The sequence below is a fragment of the Dromaius novaehollandiae genome, chromosome 22, assembly GCF_036370855.1.
Source record: "Dromaius novaehollandiae isolate bDroNov1 chromosome 22, bDroNov1.hap1, whole genome shotgun sequence".
NCBI lineage: Eukaryota > Metazoa > Chordata > Aves > Casuariiformes > Dromaiidae > Dromaius > Dromaius novaehollandiae.
This window is the reverse complement of record NC_088119.1, coordinates 10042401-10058555: the sequence shown is the minus strand read 5'-3', so window position 1 is coordinate 10058555 and position 16155 is coordinate 10042401. Positions and strand designations below refer to the sequence as shown.

Here is a 16155-nt window from a genome sequence, read left to right as displayed (position 1 = left end):
CTCATCATGGGAAAACTTGTCCTGGGAGGTGAAGGGTTGCAGTCAGAGGGTTCTGCTGTGCAGCTGTCTGCTGTGCTCACCAGCTCGCTCGCTCGCTCGCTGAGCCCCACTTCCCCTTCAAGAATTTCTAGGATGCAGCCCAGAAAAAATTCACCAAGTAGGTGGTGTGGTATTTCTACGGGATCTTTGACCCAATGATAAGGTCCTTCCTATGTGTAAGGCCATGGAAATTTGACAAAGATGGTTTCTTTGATAGCAGAGGCGTTTATTCCATTTCCTTGCAGTAAGCGCCTGCTGTCCTGTCTCCTGACGCGGTGGGTCTCATCTTTCGGAGGCTGTCCTTTCTGTTGTGCTTCAGCTATGTGAGGTTTTCCCCTTGCAGGCATATTTGTCATTGAAGGCCCACAGAGTTCATTGCTTGGAGTCAGGAACTCAGTAGCTCCAGGGCAAGGAGAGAATATAGATTTGTCCTAAACTCCAGTGCGGCAAACTAGTCCATGTGTATTGCTCATATGAAATGTGGGCCATTTTATCTTTTCGCCTTCAAAACGCCCTCAGCAGGGGTGCTAGCTTCTATGTGGTGATGGCAGAGGCTGCTAACTGCCTCTGTTTGAATGCAGAGCTTATCCCACTGTGAACTGATCACGGACGATGGGATTCGTCACTTGGGAAACGGTGCCTGCGCACACGACCGCTTGGAGGTGATCGAGCTGGACAACTGCCCTTTGATCACAGATGCCTCCCTGGAGCACCTGAAAAGCTGCCACAGCTTGGAGAGGATAGAACTGTACGACTGTCAGCAAATCACACGAGCAGGAATCAAGAGACTCAGGGTAAAAAAAACAAAACATCAAGGCTGTGTCTTGAACGCTGTATCTGGTGGGGAAGCAGGAGGGCTGAGTTACAGATTTCTCATAATCTGGCGTTCAAACATATTGCCAGAGCAGTCATCTATAAAATTAATAGCTTCCTTCACTCAAGAGAAGATTGGATGGGGCTGAACGCTAGCTGGTAGGGAAGAAACATAATTGCTGTGCCCACCACGTAGAAGCAGAAAGGAACACAGGAGACCCAGCAGGCAAGTGCTCACTTCAAGGGCAGTTATACTTGACGGTGCTCTTTCAAACACAGGATCAAGAATTAGTGCCACAAAAAATGTGTAGAATGGCATCTCCTCTTGACTGCTTTATAAGCTTAGTGTAGATTGTAGAGTACTTCATACTGATATTTCCCATTATATATACGTGTGTGTGTATATATATTTATACACACATAATGTGCATATATATATATAAAAACTCAAGCTAATCCTGTAATACAGTCAGTACAGTCAGCTATATGGCCTTGTGGATGGGATACAGAGCCAGAGCAGCTTTTTCACTAGCTCCTGGATCGTCTAAGACACCCTGTGTCCCAAGCGATTCCTTCCTGTGTCTCAGTTTCTTCATCTGTAAAACAAGGGTAGTGATATTATTTTTTTCTGCAAGAGCACACAAATCCATACAGTACACAGCTAAACCAGGCCCATCTCAAGCTCTCTTTATTTGACTATTACACTGCCACTATTGTTGCTACTTTACACGTTGTGTTTGTCTTTTCAGACCCATTTACCCAATATTAAAGTCCATGCCTACTTCGCTCCTGTGACTCCACCTCCTTCGGTTGGGGGCAGCAGACAACGCTTCTGCAGATGTTGCATCATCCTATGACACTGGAAGTGGTCATCCTTGCAAACTGAGTATTTAATTACACTTGTAGAATTACGGTGGACACCAGTATCTTCAAGGAAAGCGATACCAGTGTCATTTGCAAGGGCCAGTGAAAGGGCCTGTGGTGGCAGGCCCTGTAGCCACCCATACACATACATGTACACACCCCACCTGTTCCAGCAAACTGATGAACTCTGTGATATGGGAGCTGGAGCTGTGTTGGCTTCTTCTGTAGGTGGATTGGTATAATTCTGAACCATTCCTACTGGGCATGCTCAGATGAAATCATTGCGGTAAGGAGGGGAGGTCTTTGCAAACCCAAAATGACTCTTGCTGCTGTTAAAGTTGGAATAGTAACTGAAATCCTTTGAAATGGGGAGAGGGAGAGAAAGGAAACATGCTTTAACCCTACATCTGCTGTTCAGGAAAAAGAAAAGAAAAAACCAACAAGTTTTGTGTCCATTTTCAGTGAGGGAATGAAACAGCAGCCGTTGTGAGACATGATTTACTTGTGCTTCTCTACTTCCCATTCCCTGCTGACCACCCTGAGCATGCTCACATTGAAGGTTCATCTGTTTCTTCTGTGTTTTGTAGCATTCAGCTCAGAGGCTTCCTAGATTGTTGTGATATAGCTTGAAATCTGTGATGTCAGGCTCAGTTTTTTACCCTCCCCACATCCTGCTTTTTTTTTTTGAGATTTCTAATTCAGTAATCCTTTGAGATTTACCAAACAAGTTATGAATCAATAATTAAGAAAAGGTACTCTTTACCATTAGAAGCCTGAGCCTGAGATGACCTTTTAGGAAGATCTTAAACAGAAAGTGAGCTGAACTACAGGCTAGGCTCTCATAGGCTTCTTGGCCTGTTTTTTACCAGTGGTTGGATCTCTGAATTTGTTTTGCATTTCAGGTTTTACCCCAGTGATGACAATATAACTCTTGATACAGGGGGCAAATTACAGTCTCTATTCCAGTGACTGTAAGTTCCCTGCTCTTGCTGCCTTTCCCTCCCACCCTTCCTCCTACCCCCAAAGGAACAGCAAAGTAGAATCTCTTTTTGCTTATTGCCCTGGTCAAGAAATAGTGACTCACTAATTGAAGCAGAAGGAACAGCGGGCCTGAAAATGTCCTCGGTTACTGTCCCGTTCTCACAGTGAGGTGTGAGCGCTGGGTGATTTTGCTGACTTTTGCATCTTCCACAGGTAAGTGTCTTGCCCGGGAGGAGGAACCATGTGAATGCGATGGGGGGGTTACTGTGTGCCAGTTCCTCCCAGCTGTCAGGGTATGTGTTCATAGAAGCTGCTTTTGAGGCATTTCAGGCAAGATTAATCCAGGTGCTTCACAGGAATACAGGCAGCCTGGGCCAGCTCTGTGAATGCCCGATTCCTTGACGCTGGCAGTTCCAGCTGCCCGGTATGAAACGTGAACAGATGGGCAAACGCCAAGGGTTTAATGGGGCAGAACTTGGTCAAACCGTAACAGGCTTGTGGAAGACGAGCTGATGTGTAAGTAATTGCGCTCTTCCTGCTGTCTGCGCCCTGGGATGGAAGGGGGAGCACATGTTTCTGGAGGTTCCCGTCTGACCGAGACAGAGGAGCGAGTCTGTTTAATCAGCTTAGCTGCCAGCAGCCAAGGAAGTGGTGCTTCACCTTTACGCTGGATAATCAAAAGATGGGGAAGAGCTGGCTGAAGCACTAGCAATGGCTGTTTTACAGTACTGAGGGCTTTTTTCTACTGTGGGTTTGCTTTGAGGACCGTGTGTTACTTCCCACCCTCTTAGCACCATCTGAGCTATTCAGGCAGTCAGAAGGGTCATTTAGTACCACAGGAGCTGTATCCCCTTCATCTACAGCTTGATTTCCCCACCCCATCAATATATGCTTACAAAGCCTTGCAGATGCGCAGTCTGCTGGGAGGAAACCCAGTAGGCTGTGTTTAAAAGGATACTGTCAATTCTTTTCCTATAGATTGCTCTTAATCCGATATATTTATTCAAATCCTCTTTAGCGCTGTGGTTTCTCTCTCCTCAATGAGCCTGTTCTTATACTTCATTTGCAGAACTCCTTTCTCCGATTTTCAGGGTGGCAGAAGATAATGGAGCTTCCCATGGTAACAGACTGACTATCCGAATGGGCGGGTGCGCCTCAGGCAGAACCCGGCAATCACAGTATTTGCACAACTCTGGGAAAAACACTTTGGTTAGTTTATATTGTGGCAGGGGAGAGCTGAAATTGGTTTGTGAGCTAGGTGTAGTTGACTGACTGATCTCTTTGTAACAGAGCAGTTTTCAAGGGAATCCTCAAGAATACAGAACCCAAAGCATTTTTTTTCGCACAGGGTAACAGCATAAGGTAGCTCAAACTATTTGACAGTGTCCTTTTAAGTCAAAATACCCGTCTTTAAATGGACTCTTCCTTATGTTTGTATTTATAAATACCAATAAACAACCATTTTCCAAGCCTTGTCTTACTAGAGGAATACCTTTGTAGAGCAAAACAATCCTTCTGCATGTGGTAGCGTGTTGGAAATGGACTGCGTTTGGGAATTCTGTTCCAGCTCCATATGCATTCATCCTTGTTTCTGCTGGACCGATGGCTAGCTGAGATGGAGGATTGCTAGGTACTAGGTCAAGTGCTAGCCCTGGGTTTGATCTGATGGCTGCAGAGGGCATCAACCACTGAGATTCAGGGACCATCTTTTAGAGGAACGTTTCTGTTGTGTCACTTTGAGGGATACGTGATGCAAAACGCCCTCCTGAACGGTTCAGTGAGGAGCAAGCCCTGTCTGAATATCAAATCAATTTGAAGACTCCCTACTTGTGCCAAATCCATCCTTTCCAGCCTCTGAACTAGACTAGTTGGACCCAGTCAGTTCAGGTCCTTGATCTGAGACCATGAGCTGTTCTCTGTATATTGGCCCTTTCCTGGCCCTGCCACGAGCACCCGTGTGCACCCCCGGCTCCTGAGATGCCTCTGTAGTTGTGTCCCACAGTCTTGGCGTGGGGGTTGGACTGTGTATCACCACTTTGAAAAGAAGTGTTGTGCTGTGACCTGGATCTGCCTTTGAACGCCTTTTCGCTGGCCACGTAGTACAAGCACAGTTAGAGCTGAGCATGGCCTTGAAATGCTCCCTGGACTTTCTGAGCAGGCGAGTGCAGAGAAGAAGGGACACCTCTAACAAAATAGCCTGGGACCTTCTGGACGAGTGCTGTTGAGATGCTCCGGGGAGGTGCTGTGAGGCGATCTAATGCAACCAAAAATTAGGCTTTTATTTTTCTTTTGAGACACAGCAGCACTTTTGACCGTGATTCTGCCTGCTCCCGAAGAGGATGAGGATGTGGCAAGCGTAACATGCTGTCATAATGGTTATTTAAAACAAAAACTTTAACAAATTCCTATTTTCTAAACATCATTGTAATTTCCTTTTTTATTTTACTCTGAATGTGTTGTTCATGGCTGGCCCATGGTGTCATGGTTTTTTGGGGGGTATTTTTTTGTTTTTTTGGGGTTTTGTTTGTTTGATGGGGTCGGGGGCGGATGGGAGATCAGTATGACAAGGTTCTCTGCTGCAGTGTCCCGTGGCAAGTGTGCGCCCTGGAAACAGGGTTTAAAATGTCTTGTCCTCTTCTGATGAAGGATCGTGTGTTGTTTCTTTTTGTTTGTTTGTTTTCCTGGCATCCAAGAAAGCTGATGAAGGCTTCTCTTCCATTCTCTCTCCACCCTGACAACTCATCAGAGGTAGCCAGTGAAAGTCGGAGGTGCTCAGGGTGCCCGTGTTGCACCTTGGCGCTGGCTCTGGGGGCTGTGGGGGGGGCAAAACAAAAAATTGAGGGACAAAAGTGGCTTTTGCTTCAGTCCACAACCCAGAGACGGGTGCCTTGCCTCCTCGGCCCCTTACGGAGGAGGTGTCTCAGCACGGGACCCGCTCTGCACCCGGTGCCGCTTTGTCACGCAGGGCCTTGCTGCAGCTGCTGGTACGTGGAGCTGCCGGTGCTGGCAGCTGGCTGGCTTCGCTCACGTGAAGCTTTGGGTCTTTTTTTTTTGAGACACAAGGGAACGCATCCCCTGCTCTCCCCAGCCGGTGTGATGCTCTCCGTGCTGAGACAACCTCCGTAAGGCATTTGCCGTGTCGCGGGGCCGGTGCTCTGCCCTGGGAGGACCAGTGCGACGATGGCCCCTCTCCCGGCGACAGCACCCTCAGCCCGTCCCTCCCCCGGGAGTGATGCTCGGCCTTTCCCCCGAGGCTGCTTGTGCTGCAGCTACTCCTCTAGCCTTCCGGGATCCCTAAAATCACAAAACAGCTGAACTCGCCGTGGCTTTCCCTGCTGGCTGGAGGCCACCAATTTTCAGCAATTTCTGTTGAGATGAGATTTTCCTCCCCTTCTCTATGCAAACTTTAGCTGTTGAGTGTTCTGTGCTCCAGCTCCTCCTGTCTCGCCCGTGGATGCATCCGATGCAAGTAGCTGCTCTGGGTTGCAGGTGCGGGATGAGGGGCAGGGCTGGTTTCGTTAAGTGTTTTTAAAGCATTTTTTAACTCTGGTGGACTCATCGTGTCCATTTAGACTGGTGTGTTGGACATAAAGTTGGAACCTTGTCATACGCTCCCTCGATTATATATATTATAGAGAGATCTGTAAAATATTATTTTAATGATATTGTAATCTGTGCTTTCCTTGACACTGTGTGGATATAATAATGCCATTAACTAAAAGTAAATATATATATATATGTAGCTCGGTTGTCCTCTATGTGGTACCCGGTACACAAACCGCAGGCAGCGCTGGCACGGTCCTGCTCTGAGCTTTGGGGTTCTGCATCCTCTGGCTCCTCTCCATCGCATCCTCCCTCTCCGGGAAAACTTGCCGCCGTCTTGCTTAGCGCAAAGCCTGGCCTTTGCCCCACGCGCCCTTTCTGACGGCGTCCCCCGCCTCCCGGGCAGCGCGCCAGAGCCGGCCCTCGGTGCCCAAGGAAGGACTCGGGGTTATAAATAAACATTTCCTTGAGCCAAAGCACCGAAGCAAAGCAGTGCCGGCTTTTGCCGGCCGGGGCTCTCGCAGGGTCCCTGTCCCGCTCCCCTCCTGCTCCGCTCGGGGTGGCTGCGGCCTTTGGGGCTGTGCCGGCATCGCTGCCCCGGGACGCGGAGCTGGAAATCCCCAAACGCGACCCGACGAGGCCGGGCTCAGGGCTGGCTTGTTCCGTCCTGTAATACAAAACGGGAACGAGACAGTGACCGACGCGAAGACGCAGCCGCCTTTGACGGAGAGAGAAAGGGGCCGTTTCCCGAACGCCGGCTGCCAGAGCCCCCTTCCCCGGCTCCTCCGTGGGCCGGGGCACCCGGCGCCTGTGCGCCGGGCTCGGTACCCAGGCGGTACCCGGCCAGGGCTCGCGCTGCGGGGGCGATGCTCAGCCCAGGGCATTTCATCCCCGAAAGCCCCCCACGCCGTGCGTCCGTCACTGGTGCAATGAGCATGTGAGGGCTCAGTGCTGCAAGTCCATGCACCTGGGCGCATGCAGCTCCGTGCATGCAGAGCCATAGCTGCACATGCACATGCTGTGCTCTGTGCCCCCCCGCTGCATCCCCGTGGTTCCCCCCCCGTGCCCCCCCAGCCCCGCGGTGGTCCCCTCTCCTTTGTGAGGCCAGGGCATCGCTGCGGGCAGCAGCAGATGGGGCCAGGGCTCAGCGGTGAGCGCAGGGGCAGCCGCGGCTCAGACCCTGCGCTGGGGGAGCAGGGGGCAAAGGGGGGTAAAGGGGGGGGGAGGGAGGGGTGGCCCCTGCCTCGGTTTCCCCAGGCGCCTGGGAAGCAGCCAGGAGCAGTGTGACGCACAGGCGAGCCGGGCTCGCTGGCCTCACCTGTGTGACGAGCTGGGAGGGTCTCAGCCTCGTTGCTGGCGGGTGGGGCTGCAACTTAGGAAACCCCTGGGGTGGCGCAGGCCCTATAAGAGGGTGCTGTGGTGACCTGCTCCCCCCCCCCCCCAAAATCTCCCCCCCCCACAGTGTTGACATCCCCAGAGCCGTGCCCGAGCAGTGAGGACAGCACCTGCGGACATGGATTTGGTGAGGAGCTGCTCAGAGAGCATTTTTTTTGGGGGGGGGGGGGGGAATGCCTGGGGAGGGGGTCGGTGCCCATGGCCCCTGCCCATCCTGGGCCCCCCTGCAGGTCCTGGAGGACATCGAGGACCAGAAGCTGGAGGCAGCAGCAGACCCGGCAGGGAGCCAGGCTGGGGGGGAGCCGGAGGCGGTGGTGGACCCGGCAGGGAGCCAGGCCGGGGGGGAGCCAGGGGCACCGGCAGCCCCCCCCGCCCAGGGGCCCCCCCGCGCCCAGGGCCGCTACCTGCAGCTGCTGCAGAAGGACAGCCTGGAGCGCGTCCTGAGCCTCATCTGCGACGTGCTGGAGGGGGCCCCCGGCGCCCTCCGAGCCGCCCCCCGAGCCGCCGCCACCGCCGCGCCGGGCGAGCCGCCCCCGGAGCACCCGGAGCCCGCGGGAGGGACGGGGGAGCCCGGCGCCGCGCTGAGCCCGAGCCCGGGCTGCTCCCTGCTGTCGCGCTCGGAGTGCTCGGAGCTGCTGCTGGCCGCCAGCCCCTGCTGCACCGCCGAGGGCACCGGCGTCGGGCAGCAGGACCGGGCCGCCGACGCCGCGACGGAGCAGAGCCAGGCGCCCGCCGAGGAGCCCGCGGAGGAGCCCGCCGAGGCGGCCGGGGAGCCCAGGGATGCCTGGAGGGGGAAGGGGGACCCCCAGCCCGGCGCGGCCCAGCACCAGCCGCCGCTCTGGCCGGAGCCCCTGGACGCCGGGGCCCTCCAGAAGCTGCAGGAGGAGGTGCTGCGGCAGCCCCTCTTCTCCCGGGCCAGGAAGCTCTTCGACTCGTGGCTCCGCTCTGACGACAGCGCCCAGGTGCCGGCTCCGGTGCCCGAGGTAGGAAACCCCTCCCGGGGCCGCTCTGGGGGCTCCCTGGACTGGGCTGCACCGTGCTGGGGCGCGGGCGCCTCGCGCTCTTGGCCATTCAGCGGAGGTGGCGGCCCTGTGCCTAGGCTCCCCCCATGGGCCACCTCCCCCCTGCTCTGCGGTGACCTGCCGGAGCGCCGAGGGGACCAACCCTGCTCTCTGCCCCGGCACTTAGGACATGCTCAATGAGCTCGTCGTAGCAGCCCTCCACAAAGCATCCAGGACCCCCCCGCCACCGCGGGCGCCCAGCACGCCCGAGCACCCGCGCCCCGCGCCGCCGGACCTGCCCCCCTCCTTCCTCCAGCGGGTGATCCAGAAGCTCGGGCTGAAGATGCCGGGGAGGAGGGAAGCGCAGAAGCCCTAAGGCGGCTGCCAGGGAGCTGCCACCACCTGTCCAGGTAGGGTGAACTGCTGGCGCTGAGCAACCTGACCAACAGGCACAGCCAGCATGCGGCTGGGTACGAGCTGCATCACCCCCCCAGCCTGCCCCTGCCCCCCCCCCCCCGAGCTGCGTGACACACTTCTCGTCTGTGCTTCGCTCCTTCCCCCTCCTCTCTTTGCCCTCCACCTCGAGGGTTACGGCTCTCCCCTGCACCAGGAGCCTCGTACCTGCCGCCCGGACCGGCGCAGGATCTGTGCCCCAAGAGCTGCGGAGGGGGCAGCTCCTCCCCAGCCAGGGAGCCCAGGCCCTAACAGCAGCTCCAAAACCCTGCAGAGAGACCAAGATGAGGGAGGAGTAGGCTTGGGTGTGGTCTTTTATTTAATACCCTGGGATGGAAAACACTATGTACACAAGACAGCCAGCGTTTATTTCTTGGTCTCCTCCTCCTTGGAGAGGGTCTTAATGATCTCCTCTTTCTTGGCTTGCAGACGTTCCTCACGGCGCTTACGAGCCTCCTTGGTCTTGGACCTGCGAGCTTCAGCCTGGTCACTGCAAGAAGTTTAGAGTTCATGAACGCATAGGGATTATTTCAAGCCGCCCAGATAAAGCCTTTAACGCTGGCCTAGGTCTCTCTTCGCTCTACAGGGCCCCGGTCTGCCAGACTGGCTGCTGCAGCGAGCGCAGCTTGGCACACTTTGGGGCAGGAGCTCTGGAACATCCACGGCTCTAACTGCTGTTCCCCGCACTGCCGGGGCAGCATTAACCCAGTCCTGCTTGGTCACGAGCCCCCGGGAGATGCTGAGCTCTGCTCAGGGCCTCGCCTGCCCCCCACGCTGCCAGGCTCTAGTTCTGGCCAAAGACGAGCTGGGATCCTTGCCCCGTCTGGGGACGCCCCCCACGGCAAACCTGTCTGGGGTCAGGACACACCCGTCAAGGCGACCTGGCAAAACTCTGGCCATCAGCGGGCCAACGTGCTCTTTCCCCTTGAGGGTCCCCTTGTCCTCTGTGCCAGTTCCCTGCCCAATGCTGGTCATCCCTAAAGGGGACACCCCTGCTCTGAGAAACCTCAGAGTGAGCGAGACTGCGTGAGGGTAGGTTTGGATGTGCAGCTTCCCGAGAAGGACACCAGTCGTCTAAGTGCTCCTTCATGGCTCCGACACCCTCCCGGAGGCCAGGATTCAGATGCTCAGCTTTTTCACCATGTACGCAGCAGGATTTCGAAATCCATCCAGCCCTAGGCCTCGGCTCCTCCCCTTGTGAATCATTTACTTATATAAGCAGCTGGATCAGTACTTCTACCAGGTTACAGCCACATGAGCAACTAACATCTGCTACACACAAAGCACGCGTAGCTCTGCCAGGATTACGTATTTCTCTGCTTTTAGCCAGCCCTACCCAGTTCTGTTTTGATTCTTCACCAGGGCTCCAGATAGAGCCACCAGCACCAGAAGCCACTTGAAATTACCTGCCTGCAGACTAAGTTATATTAACCTCCCCCCGCAACCCACTTCCACAACCTTCAGGACTGAAGCCTGGCAGTGAGGCAGCACTTACGCCAAGAGCTTCTTGCGAGCTTTATCTGCCTTGAGCTTGTGGATGTGCTCCATCAGGATCCGCTTGTTCTTGAACACATTACCCTTGACCTTCAGGTACAGGCTGTGGTACCTGAAGGAGAAAAGAATGGACTGTAAATAAGGTCACCCAAAGGATCAACCACTGCAGAGCTGCTGCCCTTCTAGGCAGACAGCAGCTCTGCACACCAGTATGCTGTCTACTGTGACAGCCTCGTCACCCCCAAGCTCTGAAGCTGCTGCACAGTCATTTGTCTTTTCCTTCCTTGGATCCAGCAGCAGGCTTGTCTGGAGAACTGTCAGGATTATTCTGGAGCAGTTCTCCAGTGCCATGCTTTCTGGAGAGGATTTGTTTTCACCAGCGTACTCCACGCCAACAAGTTGGCTGCAGAAGCTTCATGCAGCAATGAAGACGCACCTAAGCGGATGGACGCTCTCCCCACCCCATGCTGACTCCCCAGCGCTGACAACCGGGATGGCAGGCTTACATGTGGCGGTCGATCTTCTTGGACTCCCTGTATCTGCGGAGCAGACGCCTGAGAATTCTCATTCTCCTCATCCAGGTGACTTTCTCAGGCATACGAGCGTTGGCTGTACCCTTTCTCTTACCTAGAGGGACAGGAGAAGATGAGAATGTGTCCCAAGTTTCTGCATGTTCAACAAAACCCCTTCGCTCCAACCTTTAATCCTTCTTTTTACTCCAAGAAAAAAAACCATTAATGTACCAGCTGCATTTTTAGGCCTTGCCACCAGACCTTTGGAGATCTTTGCTCAAGACAAGCTTGGAGGTGGACCAAATACCATGGAAAAACAGACATTTACTCCAGTTCTTAGAGAGAACTTGGCACTTACCGATGCCCATGTGCCTGCCCTTTCGGCGGGCCAAGGTGTTCTTCCTGCATCGGGCACGAGAGTGGACAGTCACAGGCTTGCGGATGATCAGACCATCCTTAATCAGTTTCCTGATCTGCTGACCTGAAGACAGAAACTCCCCATTCAGGATATCTCGCAAAACGGACACAACAGACCTTCTCCCCAAGGCCCCCTCACGTGACTCTATCTGCTCATTTCCCATCCCATTTCTCCCTCATTGGTATGTGGCAGCTGCTAAAGATAACTAAAGTCACTACCGAGAACTCCCCAGGCACCACATTTTCGTGGGTGCACCGGAAATCTTGTAAACTCTGCTGTTACGTTCGTGTCCCCTTGGAAAGAAGCACGCAGCAGTTGTTCAAGTGTCAGCATCTCACCTGATCAACCACATCACTACTGAGAGAGTCCTAAAACTCCTCCGCTATCCCAGCCCTGCTCCTTCTGCAGGCAGGCCACACAGACAACGCGCAGCCTGCCCCAAGGAGCGGCGGTTACTCACGGGAGTTGGCGTTGGCGATCTCATTGGTTTCGTTAGGGTCCAGCCAGACCTTCTTTTTGCCGCAGCGCAGGACGCTGGAGGCCAGCCTCTTCTGGAGCCGGAGCATACTGACGAGAGCAACGTACACAGCTCAGCGCCGCGCAGCCCCCAAATCCAGCCCCCAGCGAGGTGGCGGGGAGCTTTTCTCCCCAAGGAAGCGCAGCCTGATGGGAGCTGGCTGCAGGCAGCCTTGCTGGGCGGGGAGGCAGCCAAGGGGCAGCGTGGCGCAGCTCCGCGCAGCGAGGCCCCCTCAGCGCGGGCCCCGACGGCCATTTCACCCCCCTCCCCCCGCAGCGCGCGCTCCAACCGCCATTTCGCCCCCTCCTCGGCGCGCGCCCCAACCGCCATTTTCCCCCCTCCCCCGGAGGCCCGAGGAGGCCGCGGCCGCCTCACAGGCCGCGCCGGGGCCCTTCCCCGCACGGCGGCCGAGCCCCTCCCGCTAGCGAGGGGTCACCGCGCCCAAGGCGGCCCCCGGAGGCCGGGCGGCGGCGGAGCGCCCCGGCGCTCACCTCATGGCGGCGGCGCCGGCACCCGCGCGGAGAGGAAGAGGCAGCAGGCCCGGCCGCGCCCACAGCCAGCGCGACGGGCGCTCGGCACCTACCACCCCGCTCCTCCCCCCGCTCCGTCCCCGCAACCGTGGGGCGGCCCGGAGCGGGGCGGCAGAAGGGCCACGGCCCGGTCCCGCGTGGGGGAGAGGCGGGAGGGGTCCGAGCCCACTCGGGGCCTGAGGGAAGAGATGTGTTTTGTGCCACGACCCCCCCCCTCCGCGCGGCGTGGTACGGTCCGGGGCTCGCCGCGCCTGCGCAGCGACGGGGTGCGGGGCGGGCTGCGCGCATGCGCGGTGGCCGGGAAGGGGGGTGGGGGTGGTGCTGGGTCCGTGGTGCTGGTGGGGGGTTAGGTTTAGGGTTAGGCTTAAGGTTAGGTTTAGGGTTAGGATTAGGGCTGGAACTGGGGGGGGGAACTGGGAGAAATGGGGCCTGAGCAGAGCTGGGCCCGAGGCGGGGCAGGCCGGAGGAGCACTGGCGTGTCCTGGGGCTGCCCGGGCATGTCCTGGGGCTGCCTGGGCAGGGCGCCGAGGTTCAGAGGGCTCCTGCTGCCCGTGGAAAAGCCCCTTTCCCGCAGGCCGATCTCTCTCGGGGTCACTGGAGAGGCCGCTGCGATGGGTCGGGTCCAACACCCGTCTTGGCTATCTCCTTACGGTCTTCTGAGCTGAGGGAGATTGTCCCCAGCCCGTTTTCGACCCCGGTTTTAGGCCGTGGGCACCCTCCTCACCCCCTCCGCCCTGCCTGGGAAGCTACAGGCTAGGGAGAATTTATTGCCAGTTTTTCGTATTGCTGTTTGTAGAATGCAAATGGGACCTGTGTTTCACCAGCATTCACCTGCTGTGGTTCCTTATCTTCCAGGAAGTCACCTGAAAGCGTGGGGTGACTGGCCAGAGGTTAGTGGAGGGCGCTGACTCCCTGGGATCCTGGATCCTGCTTCATTGCTGCATGTGAATGGAGTTCCACCTCTTTCGCAGTCATTACTTCAGTCTAATGCTGCCGAGAAAGGGGAGGAATTGTATTTTTCCTATGAAATAACCTCCCGATATGGGTAATAACAAGGCTGCAGTGTGGGTTGGTGCTGGTAGAGAACATTTTACCTTCGCAGCATTTTGTAATCAAAGCACAAGGGAGGTTTGGATGTATCGCTGAGACCGTTTTACATTTGGTAAACTGAGGCACAGACAGCCTGAATCACATTTCACATCTCAGCCAGACATGCCTCTACAAAAAAAGGCACTAGTAAGGCTAGAAATGGGCCCAGTGGCAAGTGACATCTTTTATGTCAAAGAAATGACCTAGAAAAGTGCTGGAGTCTCTCCAGGAACAGACAGTTTAAGAGTTCCTGGAAAAAGGAAAAGCTTGCAAAATGATAGTGTATACATTGTAACTGGTATAATAAAAAATGTGACTGAAATTCCACTTTAAAGCAAACTGATGTGGCAAAAATGTCACTTTCTAACAACCCAGATGTTAAATAGTGCCCAGATTCATCATTTTGCAGCCATTCTTTTCCCTCCTCCCTCTAAACTGCTGAAGGTTGCAAGTGGCTGGAAAGTGAAAGCCCCCAAAGGCTCCTTGTTAAACACCCAAGATAAGATGCTAACAGTTCATTTTGAATCTGGCGGACGTAACACAGTCAACATATGGCGTGAGAAGAGGAGCCGATGGCAACAGATTTTTGGTTCATTTTGACAGAAAAACACATATAAACACAGGCTTTTGCTGTTTAAAAACTGAGTCATCATTTTCATAAAACAAACAGCAAAATCTGGAGGCTCTTGAGACAGGAGAGTGGCTGGGTTTTAATTACTGGCCCAGGAGCAGCTCCAGGATTCTGCCTACGGGCACTTCTGGGAACCCGCCACTACAAATCAAAGTCCCGTAAGGCTCTTGGCCAAGTGCGAGGGCTGGAGACAGGAGGGTGCCCATGTCCCCAGTCCTGCCGAAGTGTCACCTCGTGCTCTGTGCTTTCTATGGGACCAGAGATGGAGAGACCTGTCTGACCCCGGATGCGAGGAGAGAAGGTTTCAGCTCAGGTTCACAGCAGCCCGGGTAGGGATGCTCTCCAAGGAGGTCTGAGGAGACCAACCAGGTCTTCATCCTCCTTCTCCTTTCTTTGCGTGGACAGGCATGTCCGTAGCTCTGCATTGCCGCAGCGGTGGCCACGCTGACTTGTCAAACACGTTAGCTCCGTGGAGGTGAGCTCCATGGGGAGCGGATCAGTCGCCCCAGGTGAGCCACCGGCCAGGGACGGCTTTGGCGTGCTGTGTCCTCAGCAGCGCCCATCTCCTGCGCGCGGGGAGGGCCGGGCAGCAGAGCTGCACTGGCAGCGAGGAAGGAGAGACGCCGTAATTGTGTTCTGCTCCCACGCAGCTGCCTGGGGATGGTGTGTTCACCCTCCGCCTCCTTCCAGCTCCCTGCTGGCAGAGGCCTGCTGCTGCCGCGGCCCTGTCACCCGGCTCTGCCTCCTGGGGCACCCTCGGCACCACCCTCTGCTCCCAGCTGGCTCCGCATCTCCCCCAAACCAGCCTCGCTCCGGGGGCTCAAGCTCCCAAATCAAGGCTGCCTGACCTTGGGCACCGCGTCCCCCCCGAGCCGCGTTTCCCCACCTCTCTGGCTGGGACGAAGCGTGAGCTGGTGCCGAGGTGCGGGCGCAGGCACCTTGTGGCGTCGGTGACGGATGGGGTCTAATAATGGAAAATGTGGCGTCAGCTGTCCTGCTTCCCTGGGCACATTGTCTCGCAGCTGCGGGATCCGGGAGGCCGAAAAGACCCGGTTCCAAGGGGTGGAGGGATCCCGAGGAATTTTTAACTTTCCAACAGCTGGTTGAAAGCCGGCGGCTGCAGCTCCCGCCGTTCAGTTGCCGTGCGATGAGCGTGGGAGGTCTCAGACCAGCCCTGAGCAGGGAGGAGGTGGTCGCCCCACGGCAGCCCTCGGTGGCAGGGGCTCGGGAGGACAAAGAGGCGGAGGGGGCAGAGGGGGCCAGGAGCACCGAGCTGGGGGCCGGTGGGTGCCGGGCGCAGCCCCTTCCCTGGCCGCAGGGCCCACGAGCCCCTGGGCGTCCCCCGGGGGCCGCGGGGTCCCTGGGGTGCCCTTCCCACGCGGATGCCCCCGTACCCAGGCACGGATGCCCCTGGGGAGCAGATGGGCTGTGTGGGGGGGACGCGTGAGCTGCAGAGACCCCCCCCCCTCCGGGGGAGTCCGGGATGGGCTGTGGGGAGAAACCAGGGGTTCAGGAGAAGCCGTGAGCAGCCTTGTCCTGCGGGAGCCACAGGTTCCCCCGGACGGGGCACGTGCAGCTCCGGGCACTGACATTTGGGGAAGGGGGCATGGCTGCCCCTGCACCCCCTCTGGAGCTGTGCAGAGGGCGGGGGCCCCGCGCCCCCCCCGTCTCCCTGCAGCGGGGAAGCCTGCGCGCCCCGGGCTCGCGAGCTGCCGCGGACACGGCCGCGACTCCCCCGGGCTGCGGGGGGGGATCCTCCGCCTCTCCGTGCCCCCAGCCACCCCCCCGGCCGCTGCCCCGCTCCGAGCCCCGGGCGAGGCGCCGCTTTGGGGGTGCCCTACCTGGGGGGGGGGGGGCTGCATCCCGCATCCCCGT

General features: G+C 56.7%; 3 protein-coding genes and 1 long non-coding RNA gene across 9 annotated transcripts in view; 2 read left to right on the top strand and 2 right to left on the bottom strand.

Moving 5' to 3' along the window:
• Positions 1–4166, top strand: part of FBXL20 (F-box and leucine rich repeat protein 20) — a 43654-nt gene extending 39488 nt beyond the window's left edge. For 5 of the 6 annotated variants that reach the window (XM_064524695.1, XM_064524698.1, XM_064524697.1 and 2 more), the window contains 2 exons: positions 621–833; positions 1602–4166. In XM_064524695.1, coding sequence (XP_064380765.1) covers positions 621–833; positions 1602–1709 — 321 coding nt within the window. In that variant the 3' untranslated portion in view covers positions 1710–4166. The remainder of the gene's footprint in view (positions 1–620; positions 834–1601) is intronic. The other variant, XR_010392593.1, reaches the window with a different exon arrangement.
• A 3552-nt stretch (positions 4167–7718) lies between these two features.
• LOC135330645 (large proline-rich protein BAG6-like) lies at positions 7719–9040 on the top strand. The gene is made up of 3 exons (XM_064524870.1): positions 7719–7762; positions 7866–8618; positions 8824–9040. The coding sequence occupies exons 1-3, from the start codon at positions 7754–7756 to the stop codon at positions 9010–9012; spliced, it is 951 nt and encodes a 316-aa protein (XP_064380940.1). The 5' UTR covers positions 7719–7753; the 3' UTR covers positions 9013–9040.
• Positions 9041–9385: 345 nt separating this feature from the next.
• RPL19 (ribosomal protein L19) lies at positions 9386–12679 on the bottom strand. The gene is made up of 6 exons (XM_026114709.2): positions 12522–12679; positions 11974–12080; positions 11454–11576; positions 11090–11210; positions 10585–10695; positions 9386–9579 (listed from the first exon to the last, which is right to left on the bottom strand). Exons 1-6 carry the CDS (start codon positions 12524–12526, stop codon positions 9456–9458), a joined length of 591 nt encoding a protein of 196 aa, XP_025970494.1. The 5' UTR covers positions 12527–12679; the 3' UTR covers positions 9386–9455.
• Positions 12680–14206: 1527 nt separating this feature from the next.
• LOC135330614 (uncharacterized) lies at positions 14207–16041 on the bottom strand. Its single transcript, XR_010392592.1, has 2 exons — positions 15167–16041; positions 14207–14974 (listed from the first exon to the last, which is right to left on the bottom strand). It is a non-coding gene; the product is annotated as an uncharacterized LOC135330614 (long non-coding RNA).
• Between the last annotated feature and the right edge of the window lie 114 nt (positions 16042–16155).